Here is a 13,099-nt window from a genome sequence, read left to right as displayed (position 1 = left end):
TCATTCCAATCGAAGATTCCTAATATGTATTTTCTTCCAAAGACACACAAGAGCCAGAACGAGGAACTGGGAACATTCAAGACTAGACCGGTCCTCTCTGGCTGTGCGGCGCCGACCAGGCCCATGGATAAGATGATGACTGCAGTCCTGATGCCTCTCTTGAAGCTTCTTCCTGACAGGCTGATGGATACTACTCATTTTCTACAGATCCTAGAGGAAATAAGACCAAGAGTGGGACGGGCAGCGGAAAACCTATGGCTGGTCTCACTGGATATTGAATCCCTCTACCCGTCAGTCCCACAACGAGAAGCAGAGAAGACAGTTGCAGATTTCTATGAACGAAACCTGGACGCCATCAGAGAAGAACTTACAGGACTGGGAATTAGGAAACCCCCGTCCAGAGACCTAGTAGAAGACTCCTTAATCCATATAATGCAGGATACCATACTCAAGTTTGACAATACTGTATACAGACAAATGACAGGCACAGCGATGGCACAGTGTGGCTGTCGCAGAAATATTTGTTCACTGCAAACTAGAACTTAACAGACTAGAGACAGCCCCACACTTAATTCTGTACAAAAGGTATATAGATGACATATTCTGCTTAATAGAAGGAGGAAGTGATACTATACAACAATTGGTAGACTGGGCGAACGAAGCACACCCATCACTTCGTTTCACTTTTGAATCAAATAACTGCGAACTTCCCTTTCTTGACACAGTGGTTTACTTGAATGCAGACAGACATCTTCACACCAGGACGTACTACGAACCGGGGTATGCACACCAATATCTCCACTGGACGTCCTCCCACCCGAAAAGCCTCAAGCAATCCCTCCCTTTCTCTCTGGCACTGAGGGTGAAACCTATCTGCAGTGAGAGCAGAGAATTCCAGCATTCGCTCGCGGAGATGTGGGACTTTTTTTTAGGAAGAGGGACTACCCGGAATCCTGCCTGACACAAGCGGAGGAGAAACTGGGAAAACTCGACAGACTACAGCTGCTACAACCGAAGATAAAGAAAGAAGATGACAGACGAATACTGACTACACTGTTCAGAGCAGACTGGGTTAAGGAATTGAAATTGGAACTGAAACAACTGTGGACCTGGATTGAAACGGAATTCGCACAAGCTTCCTGGATGGACTACTTCCCGAAACAACCCCTGATGCCGGCGTGGAAGAAGTTCAACTCCTTGAAAAACGACCTCATGAAGGCCGAGTTCCCTAAACGAGAGAAATCACATTTCACCCACATGGAACAGGCGACGCTTCGGCACACAACTCAAGAAACGCTGTCATGTTCTGAGTGCCGTAAGTGTCTTGGCAAAGTTATTATGTTCTGACAGTAGTACGTGTCTTGACAAAATTGCTATGTTCTGAGTGTAAGGGTTTCCATGGCAAGGTTGACATGTTCTGAGTGTAGTGCATGTCTTGGCAAGTTTGTCATATTCTGAGTGTGATGCGTGTCTTGGCAAGGTTTTCATGTTCTGAGTGTAGTGCCTGTAATGGCAAGATTGTTATGTTCTGAGTGTAATGCTTGTCATGGCAAGGTTGACATGTTCTGAGTGTAGAGCATGTCATCGCAACGCAGTTATGTTCTGAGTGTGGTGCGTGTCTTGGCAAAATTGTTATGTTCTGAGTGTAATGCTTTTCATGGCAAGGCTCAGATGTTCTGAATGTAGTGCTTGTCTTGGCAAGGGAGACATGTTCTGAGTGTGATGCGTGTCTTGGCATCGTTGTTATGTTCTAAGTGTAGTGCATGTCTAGGCAAGGTTGTCATGTTCTCAGTTTAGTGCGTATCTTGGCAAGGTTATGTTCTGAGTGTAGTGCGAGTCTTGGAAAGGTTGTTAAGTTCTGAGTGTAGTGCGTGTGATGGCAATGTTGTCTTGTTCTGAGTGTAGTGCGTGTCTTGGCAAGATTGTTATGTTGGGAGAGTTGTGCCTGTCTTGGCAAGGTTGTCATGTTATGAGTGTGGTGCGTGTTTTGGCAAGGATGTTATGTTCTGAGTGTAGTGCGTGTCTTGGCAAGGTTATATTCTGAGTGTGGTGCGTATCTTTGCAAGATTGCCATGTTCTGAGAGTTGTGCGTGTCTTAGCAAGGTTGTCATGTTCTGACTGTAGTGCGTGTCTTGGCAAGGTTTTAATGTTCTGAGTGCAGTGAGAGTCTTGGCAAAGTTATGTTCTAAGTGTAGCGCGTGTCTTGGCCAATTTATGTTTTTACTTTGGCGCGTGTCTTGGCAAGTTTGTTATGTTCTGAGTGTGGTGCTTGTTTTGGCAGGGTTGTTAAGTTCTGAGTGTAGTGCGTGTCTTTGCAACATTATATTTTGAGTGTGTTGCGTTTCTTGGCAAGGTTGTCATGTTCTGAGTGTAGTGCGCGTCTTGACATGATTGTTAAGTTCTGAGTGTAGTGCGCGTCTTGGTAAGGTTGTCATGTTCTGAGTGTAGTGCGCGTCTTGACATGATTGTTAAGTTCTGAGTGTAGTGCGCGTCTTGGTAAGGTTGTCATGTTCTGAGTGTAGTGCGCGTCTTGACATGATTGTTAAGTTCTGAGTGTAGTGCGCGTCTTGGCAAGGTTGTTATATTCTGAGTGGGTTACTACATAACTATTTTCAGTGTTACATCCTGTTGAGTCCAGTATCTCTTTCTGTCAAGGGTGTTGAGCTACAGCTCTTGGGACTTTTTGAAGGTGTTAAGCTACAGGTGTTAGATGTGTTGCGTTGATCTCAATCACCTGAGACCTCTTGAAGGTGTTGATCTCCAGCTCCAGGTTAGTGTATCGTATTTTCAATGTTTGATGATGATAGTCTGCCGACTTTATTTTACAAGGTGAGTGATGTTTTTGTTAGCGTGCTAACCTAGTGTGCTAACTTAGTGTGCTAACTTAGTGTGCTAACTTAGTGTGCTAACTTAGTGTGCTAACTTACGAATGGCTTATTTGAACAACTTCAATCTTTGAACACTGATGCATCAAAACTGAGTAAAGAGTCACAATATTTTAGGTGATTTGCATTTTTCTCGGTTTTTATGCAATTTGAATGATGGGATTTTTGGTTTTGTACTGTAACTAGAGAAAGATTTTTCTTATTAAAATTTTAACCACTGTCAGCTATTGTTAAAGGAAAGACTTACATTATTATTGGTCTCTGAATGTTCAGATATTTAAATTTGAACCTACTGGATGAGGTATTCCCAGTAAAATAAACTCTGAGAGATTGAGAAAAACATTGTAAGTGAGTATATGTGCCAGAAAACTCAGTCTTACCAGACTCAGCTGTGTGCAAACTTACTTCCATGTTTGTAAAAACCCCAACTGGCAATACTACATTTTTCAAGCATACGGTTAAAAAAATAAAAGATAAAAGTTAAAAGCATAATATTAGCTGTTACTTCACTCAAATTCTAATGTACCATTTTTGCAGCAAAATAACAATTCTGTTTGACAATATTCGCTGAAATATTCCTTAACTAATAAATACAGTATTCAGATGGGAAATTTTTATTTGCAGCCTTTTTCACTAAGCATTTCCAAATTTCTGAAAAAAAATCACTCAAAAATATTAATTCAAAAATTCTTAAATGATAAATCTCACTCAGTTATGGTGTTTTATACCTTCAATTACGTGGAACGATGTGGCATATACATCGTTTATATGTATATATGTCTAAACTCGAGGATTAGTCTTGTTGCATGAGTCTGCATTTTCTCCAGTTTCTTGACATGTCAACTGAGGGCTACAAGTTGACCTTAATATATGTCAAACAAAGGTCCCAGATTCAGTTAAATAGTATTTAAATAAGGGAAGAGTTCCAAACTTAAATTTCGACGCCATGACTGGCAGAAAAGAACCCTGTTCGAAGATTATAAATATACAGATCATTAATTAATAATAATTATATAATTTTGGAAAACCGACTAGTTTTTTTTTTTTTTCAAAATAATTTATACATTTCCAAAAATTTCATACATTTATTCATAATTTTTTTTTTTTTAATTTCATACATTCGTCTTAGAAGAAGCAAACTTTATTAATGGAAAAAATGCTTTAGCATATTACTAGCAAAAATTGATCTCATTATTTTATGGATATGTCACTGGCGAAAGTTTGAAGAAAATCAGAAGAGGCTTTGTGAGGTTACTACACGGAAGACAAGTCTGTATATACCAATGGCTGCATGTATCTTTTCTTTGCTACAATAGAACAGAGCTAAAATTTTGAAACCTGTCCTAAGAGAAATTTCAGGTTTTATAGAAAAAAACACTAGGGAGGTAAATTAAAAAAAATCTGGCTATAGCGTGAAGACTGCCCTTCAACTTTTATGGTACGACTTCAGATTGCGGGCTAAGTCTTTACCGACAATAACTTCATTTTTAACTATGTCTGCACCTAATGGACAGCAACTATTTTAATATGCTCGGTGAATTAAGGGATTAGCAATATTCCATTCTGTTTATTGTTCAGTTTTCATGTTTTATAGGGCAGGAAAATTAATAGAAAAAAAAATGATTAACTGCTGCGTGACTTAAGGTAAAGTAGGCTAGACGTGTTGTAGTCACTGCTTCTACAAGGTTATTCTGTTAATGAATTATAAAGCTTACGAACTGCTTGTGGATCTTTCAATCTGAAATTTTCATATATTCTACATCTGTTTAATTGAAATATAAGAGGGTAAATCCGAATGCAAAAGTCACAAGACGTTACAACATTGTTAAAATTAGGATTAGACACTAACCTTTAGCAAATGTTAATCCCAGCATGATGCTGAAGCCAGTGATAGCCAAGACGCAATCAATGCTGGCTGCTGCGATGACCAGTGTTGGAATACCTTGGTCCACCCCATAACCTTCTTCACTTAATCTTAATAAATATGGCACCACCACTGCTGGTGATACTGCAGCAACAACGAACCTGCAACACACATGTTACTACTACATAATAAATCTATGAGAAGAACGATACAGAAATAAAATAATTTGAAAATATTATTCATAATAATATCTCCCAATAATCTTAAAATATGATTTAACGTAGAATTCTTAAAGTGGTATAGGATGATTGTCCACATGTGTGTGTGTACAAGTTGTGGTCGTGTCCACATACTGTTGTGTGTGCGTGTACAGGTTATGGTCGTGTCCACATATTGTTGTGTGTGTGTACAGGTTGTGGTCGTGTCCACATACTGTTGTGTGTGTGTGTACAGGTTATGGTCGTGTCCACATACTGTTGTGTGTGTGTGTACAGGTTGTGGTCGTGTCCACATACTGTTGAGTGTGTGTACAGGTTGTGGTCGTGTCCACATACTGTTGTGTGTGTGTACAGGTTGTGGTCGTGTCTGCATATTGTTGTGTGTGTGTACAGGTTGTGGTCGTGTCCACATACTGTTGTGTGTGTTTGTACAGGTTATGGTCGTGTCCACATACTGTTGTGTGTGTGTGTACAGGTTGTGGTCGTGTCCACATACTGTTGTGTGTGTGTACAGGTTGTGGTCTTGTCCACATACTGTTGTGTGTGTGCAGGTTGTGGTCGTGTCCACATATTGTTGTGTGTGTGTACAGGTTGTTGTCGTGTCCACATATTGTTGTGTGTGTGCAGCTTGTGGTCGTGTCCACATATTGTTGTGTGTGTGTACAGGTTGTTGTCGTGTCCACATATTGTTGTGTGTGTGTGTGTGTGTGAGTGTGTGTACAGGTTGTGGTCTTGTCCGCATATTGTTGTGTGTGTGTACAGGTTGTGGTCGTGTCCACATACTGTTGTGTGTGTGTACAGGATGTGGTCGTGTCCACATATTGTTGCGTGTGTGTACAGGTTGTGGTCGTGTCCACATACTATTGTGTGTGTACAGGTTGTTGTCGTGTCCACATATTGTTGTGTGTGTGTGTGTGTGTGTGTACAGGTTGTGGTCGTGTCCGCATATTGTTGTGTGTGTGTACAGGTTGTGGTCGTTTCCACATATTGTTGTGTGTGTGTACAGGTTGTGGTCGTGTCCACATACTGTTTGGTGTGTGTGTACAGGTTGTGGTCGTGTCCACATATTGTTGTGTGTGTGTACAGGTTGTGGTCGTGTCCACATACTGTTGTGTGTGTGCAGGTTGTGGTCGTGTCCACATATTGTTGTGTGTGTGTACAGGTTGTTGTCGTGTCCACATATTGTTGTGTGTGTGCAGGTTGTGGTCGTGTCCACATATTGTTGTGTGTGTGTACAGGTTGTTGTCGTGTCCACATATTGTTGTGTGTGTGTGTGTGTGTGAGTGTGTGTACAGGTTGTGGTCTTGTCCGCATATTGTTGTGTGTGTGTACAGGTTGTGGTCGTGTCCACATACTGTTGTGTGTGTGTACAGGATGTGGTCGTGTCCACATATTGTTGTGTGTGTGTACAGGTTGTGGTCGTGTCCACATACTATTGTGTGTGTACAGGTTGTTGTCGTGTCCACATATTGTTGTGTGTGTGTGTGTGTGTGTGTGTACAGGTTGTGGTCGTGTCCGCATATTGTTGTGTGTGTGTACAGGTTGTGGTCGTTTCCACATATTGTTGTGTGTGTGTACAGGTTGTGGTCGTGTCCACATACTGTTTGGTGTGTGTGTACAGGTTGTGGTCGTGTCCACATACTGTTGCATGTGTACAGGTTGTGGTCGTGTCCACATACTGTTCTATGTGTGTACAGGTTGCTGTGGTGTCCACATAGTTTTGTGTGTGTGTACAGGTTGCGATGGTGTCCACATGCTGTTGTGTGTGTGTGCAGGTTGTGGTCGTGTCCACATACGGTTGTGTGTGTGCAGGTTGTGGTCGTGTCCACATATTGTTGTGTGTGTGTACAGATTGTGTTCGTGTCCACATACTGTTGTGTACACGTTGTGGTCGTATCCACATACTGTTGTGTGTGTGTGTACAGGTTGTGGTCGTGTTCACATACTGTTGTGTGTGTGTGTGTACAGGTTGTGATCGTGTCCACATTCTGTTCTATGTGTGTACAGGTTGCGGTGGTGTCCACGTACTGTTGTGTGTGTGTACAGGTTGTGGTCGTGTTCACATACTGTTGTGTGTGTGTACAGGTTGTGGTCGTGTCCACATTCTGTTCTATGTGTGTACAGGTTGCGGTCGTGTCCACGTACTGTTGTGTGTGTGTACAGGTTGTGGTCGTGTTCACATATTGTTGTGTGTGTGTGTACAGGTTGTGGTCGTGTCTATATACTGTTGTGTGTGTGTACAGGTTGTGGTAGTGTGTACAGGTTGTGGTCGTGTCTATATACTGTTGTGTGTGTGTACAGGTTGTGGTGGTGTGTACAGGTTGTGTTCGTGTCCACATACTGTTGTGTGTGCGTACAGGTTGTGGTGGTGTGTACAGGTTGTGGTCGTTTCCATATACTGTTGTGTGTGTGTACAGGTTGTGGTAGTGTGTACAGGTTGTGGTCGTGTCCACGTACTGTTGTGTGGGTGTGTGTACTGGCTGTGGTGAGTGATTCATGCCCACGCACTACGGCACTCACTAGACTGCTGTTATAACCTCAGCTACCTTTAAAATTATAAAAGTCTTGTTCACCTATACAGATTGGTGACAAACTAATAATTAAACTCTGTTGAAAATAACAGTGGAAGAATAAGAGAATCTTATGGAAATAAGAAAGGCGAACACTAGCTGCTCACGAGTATATCAAAAGGTTACCAAGATAAAAATATTCTCTATTCTAATCTTATATATCAAAATTCAGAGCATTAGTTTTTGCCTTGAAAACCTTAATAAAATATTAATTTGTTTAAACTTATAAAAGTAAATAAAAAGGCTTTGAGGAAAAATATTGGAATTTCTCCTAGTAGTAAGCGTGACTTATGTCGTTCATCAGACGGTGTGAAAAAATTTGTCCGTAGTGTTTTCCAGATTCTTTGCTCATAAATAATCGATCCCGATGAAAAGCCCCCCCCCCCCTCCCATCGCCAAAAAAAAATCCTTGGGCTTGGAAGGGAAAATCCTTGAAATAGAAGAACAATGAGAATGACAAACATCTGTTATCATACATATCTTAGCGACCAGATAAAATACAGACATGAATGCCCCTCAAGGAAGGTTCCTTGATGTTGGTGAGGGGCTCTTGATTTAGGGAATTGGATCTGTGCTCCAGTTCCCCAAATTAAGCCTGAATGCCTTCCACATCCCCCCACAGGCACTGTATAATCCTCCGGATTTAGCGCTTCCCCCTTGATTATAATGATAACAGACATGAATGATTTATCTATTTATGTTTTATGGAGCGTAAATTAGGATTTCACTACAATTTTCTTTGGTATCTGCAACATATAAGAGCTATTTTTTACTGTTAAAAAAATCGATAAAACTAAGATAATTAAGCCATGGAACGGGTGGGGTATGAACCCATAGTGAGTGAGTTGTTAATTAAACGCACTCCTGTTCCTCGTAATTATCTAGTGCCGACTTTGATGGATTCTTATCTATAGTTGTTCCAAATAATATGGAGAGAGAAGACATTCGTATGCTTCCTTTAAATGTGCTTCTTGAAGAACGTATGTTTGTAGTTTTTGCAAATTGAAACTCCACTTAGAGGAACCAGCATGTGGATGAGTAATCTTACGACAGGCTTTGATACACTGAGAAAAAGGTAGGTTATTAATTTATTTCTTAAGACATTCAATGATATACGGTTCTTCTAATAATACATTACTTCATATTTTACAATGGATGGAGGAAAAGCTTGCGTCTTACACAACTTGTCAGACACTGCAAACATCATGGAATCTTGGTTCAGAGGACATCTACAACACCTTCTTCACGGCTGCTGCAACTAACCCATCTCTTTGGGAAGGACCTACTTCCACTGGGGAATCCCACCTACCAGTGACTATGTCCTCGTCTGCTACACGTCCTTATCCACTGACGCCTATATAACCACCAGTCTTCTTGCCTTTGCTCCAGATTCTCCTCCACCACGATGCTGTGAACACTAACTCCAAGACTGAGGGACTGATTACCTCATCTTTTGTACATAATTCTACTATCTTTAATTATGTCCTAGAATTTGTATTGATAAAGCCACTGGATGGCGAAACGTCTACAATAAAGATATCCAGATGTTGCACATGTGTCTGAACTTTCATTTTGCATTGTCTTTTGTATATAAAACGAAATTCGTCTGTTGCTTTTATTCCTGATAATGGTGAAAAAAAAAATTGATTTCTGGTCTGTATAATTTCCCACGAAGTCTTGGAGCAACTGACTGAACAATGGTTCACAAAGAGTGCAAGGTGTCCAGATATAAAGAAAAGCTTCCACAGAAGGAGCCAATTTTTCCAATGCAACTCTTGTTGATATATGTACCACATGCTTCGCAGAGAAGCTTTGTCAAAGCATCATATGTCATCGGAGGAGAATACCTTGATTTGGTTACATGTGTTGCTTTTAGGAGGACATCGACGCTTCCTGGAGCTCCTGTACCAGTTTCATCACTGACTAATCACCAACTTGAACGTGTAAAAGTGGCATAAGTTTCAGTATGATTTACGTTCATTAAGTAGGGAACGCTTCGTCTTATCACATTGTCCTCATCGCCTCCAAGCCGTGTGGACGAGCTGCGCAGACGCTCCTGTTTGAGTTTGTTTTGCGCAGTTTACCTGATTGAGCTGCCCCTAGCGTTGGTTGGTGGAAACTTTATTTTCTCCAACATGGCGCTGAATAGCAGAAGAATCAACACTGTCTGCATTGAGATGATCCGTGGTGCTGTCACAGGATCCAACATGGATTTATTATTACCAGCGATCATTCGCGATACCTATGGTATAGCAAATGAGGAGATATGTGGTGTCGCATTAAATGGAATGACAAGAATCTTCGTTAAGATGACGTCTGCACAAGTTTACGAGGCAGTGGTCGACAAGTATCAGGAGACCATCATACAGGTTAATACAGCTGTGTCGGTGAGACTTCATGATGTATCTCGACATTACACCTGGGTGAAAATCAGGAATGTGCCTTTTGAGGCGACTGATTTTGATATTACCAGTGAACTGCGTACTTATGGGACGGTTCACGTAGCCACAGCAGGGAGATGGGCAACTGGACCGTATGTAGGTGCGCTGGAAGGCGCGTATACAGTTAAAATGACTCTTCGGCACCCTATTCCTTCATATATTGTGTTGAAAGAATTAAGGACTCAAGTCTATGTAACGTATGCGGGGCAACAACGTACGTGTCGGCTATGTGGGTCATATGACCACATCGCGGCGCAGTGTGAGAAACGAAGTGGGTACCCGGCACAACAGCAACGGCAACAGCAGCAACAGCAACAGCAGCAACAGCAGCCAGTGGACGAGGTTGGCGATGAGCGAGAACAGTCTCTTGCTACACCGCCCCAACAACGGTTGTCATGGAGTGAGGGGGTAGACAAAGAAAAGGAGCTTGAATCGCCAGTTGTAACGCTACAAGGTGAATCTCAGTCATTGGACATACATAAGGTTTTTGAGGAGAGACTACCTAATATGGGTGAAGAAGTGGCGGCGTCTTTGGTAAAGGCGTTGGATGACTTGTTAGAGGAATCGGTCCTAGATCAGGTGGAAGACCCAGGCTCAGTTCTGGGGAAGGATGTGAATGATGGTATGGCAGAAGATGACGGTTTGTCGACGAGAGAGTCTACAGGATTGAAGGTGCATGCAGTAGAGGTGGAGGTGCATCAGGACGGTGCTTCTGATGTCAAAATGCAGGTGGAGGGCGGGACACGAAAGAGGACTGCAGCATCATCGGATTCTGATGATGTGCTAACTCCTGCCCAACGCCCTGGGAAAAAGTCTTGGGTGGAGGTACAGAAGAGAGGGAATGGTGAACCCAAGGATCAAGGGATTGCAAAGGTGATTCCCAACAAAGGGGGGAGGGACAGAGGTGTTGCAAAACGAACTGGGGTAAAGTCAATGCCGGGGACTAAAGGAAAACCCATTTGTTGAATTCAAGTGTTTTACTATAAATATTAACGGGTTGAGAGCTGAGAGGAAGCTTAAGTGGTTTAATGAGTATTTGGTGCGACTTGGTGTGGATGTGGTATTCTTACAGGAACATAATTTTAGGCCTGGTTATGAGTTGGATATGAGTGGTTATAATGTGTACATGGAACATGCGACACGTTTGAAAGGTGGGGCTGCCATTTTGGTAAAGGAAACTAGCCCGTTTATAGTAAGGCGTAGTGAAGGGGGGGAGGGGAGGGTAATTAGGGTGGATGGAACTTGGGGTAGGGTTCCCATTAGTTTAGTATGTGTATATGGTCCGGCTGAGGGTGACGTGAGTATTAAAACTAAATTTGTTCGGGACGTGCTGGTCTATTTTTTACGTGGTTTACCGAATGTTGCAATAATAGGCGGAGATTGGAACTGCGTGATACGTCGTAAAGATGTGGAGCCCAGAGGTGCGGGGTGTTGTTTGGGTATATTGGGGGATATATTGACCGGGGTGGGGTTAAAGGATGTGTGTGGGGGGGGAGGGATGGTAGAGCATACCTTCATTAAACGAGGTTATGCGGCGAGGTTGGACCGAATGTACGTGCCTTGTGCGGTTACTGTGCGGAGGGTGGATGTGATAGATGTGGTTTTTTCGGATCATAGAGGAGTGGTAATAGATGTGGATATTGAGGGTGTGCCTCGGAGGGGTCCATCATTTTGGAAATTGAATGTAAAGTTATTAAAGGAAGAGGATAGTCTTTTGTCTTTTGGACAAATGTGGGATCGTTTAGTGGTAGAAGCACCAGGGGATGTTGCCATGGTTAATTGGTGGGAAACAATAGCTAAAAAACGTATTAAGGAATATTATATTAATCGAGGGAAGAGATATAATCAGTTACAATACGGTTTTCAAAAATATTTAGAGGGGCAGTTGCGCGAATGTTATGCACAAATTAATGCTAATTATCCTGTTATTGAAATTGAAAGTTTGAAGGAAAATATCCGGAATTTACAAAATGAGAGGTTTGATGGGGAAAGGCTTAAGGGCGGGATTGAGGAGGTTTTGTGGGGAGATCGGCCGTCGGCGTGTGTGTTGCGGAGTCAACACACACGTCGCAAGGCAATGGAGTTAATGGGGTTGAATGTTCAGGTAGGTATGCAAGGGTATAAAGTGGACCAGGTGTTGACGACGACTGAGGGTATGAGTGGGTATATTGATGCTTGGGTTAAGTTGAAAACGCAAAGTGTGGGAATAAGTGAAATAGCATTACAGTCAATTGGAAGGTTTGTGCAGTGTGAGTTGACAGAGCATGATCGATTCGTTTTGGAAGGGCCGATAACGGAGTGCGAGACATGGGTAGCTTTATCCGGGGCGCAATTAGGAAAGGCACCAGGAATTGATGGGTTGCCCAGTGACTTTTATCTCCAAAATTGGAGCGTTTTAAAAGAATTTTTGGTAAGATTATTCAATATCATTAAGCGGGATCGGGTTTTAGGGGCACAGCAGCGGATGGCTGTGGTCGTTTTAGTGCCTAAAGGCGAGCCATTAACAGTTAAAGACTATCGTGCTATTTCGTTATTGTGTGGTGATTATAAGATTTTTGCAAGAATTTTAGCTAACAGAATAAAAAAGGTCCTGGGTAAAGTGATCGATAAGGGACAATATGGGGTGCCGGGAAGGTCTATGTATGACGGGCATGGTTTGATTAGAAGTTTTATTGAAGAAAGAGTAAAATTGGGAGTGGGGGGGGTGTTGGCTATAGATTGGGAGGCGGCATATGATAGTGTAGAAAGGGAAGCGTTATGGAAGATTATGAGATGGCAGGGGTTTGGAGAGGAAATTATATCATGGGCCAAATTAATGTATCAAGATGCATCCTTGCGGGTGCAGGTAAATGGAAGGTTAGGAGAACAAATTCAGATGAGCAGGGGTCTACGTCAAGGTTGTCCCCTTTCACAAATACTTTTTGCGTGTTTACAGGATCCCTTTTATAGAGGAATTAGGGTCTTATTGGCAGCAAATGGGGTTGGTGACGAAAGGGGTGGGGGGGCTGGCATTGTTGGATATGTTGATGACACAACGATTTTAGTAAGTGGTAACAGGGATTTGCCTCGGGTGGAAAAGTTAGTAAATGTTTTTGAAAAGGCTTCTGGCATGTCAATTAAT

At 42.3% G+C, this 13,099-nt stretch overlaps 1 protein-coding gene across 1 annotated transcript in view; it reads right to left on the bottom strand.

The window, feature by feature from the left end:
• LOC128698360 (sodium/hydrogen exchanger 9B2-like) overlaps positions 1–13,099 on the bottom strand; it is a 153,602-nt gene that overhangs the window by 123,617 nt on the left and 16,886 nt on the right. The window contains exons 2-3 of the mRNA XM_070080056.1: positions 9,469–9,593; positions 4,735–4,910 (exon numbers count right to left, since the gene is read on the bottom strand). Of these exons, the coding sequence (XP_069936157.1) occupies positions 4,735–4,910; positions 9,469–9,593 (301 nt within the window). The remainder of the gene's footprint in view (positions 1–4,734; positions 4,911–9,468; positions 9,594–13,099) is intronic.

This window comes from Cherax quadricarinatus, unplaced genomic scaffold (genome assembly GCF_038502225.1).
Source record: "Cherax quadricarinatus isolate ZL_2023a unplaced genomic scaffold, ASM3850222v1 Contig114, whole genome shotgun sequence".
NCBI lineage: Eukaryota > Metazoa > Arthropoda > Malacostraca > Decapoda > Parastacidae > Cherax > Cherax quadricarinatus.
This window is presented reverse-complemented; position numbering and strand designations above follow the sequence as displayed.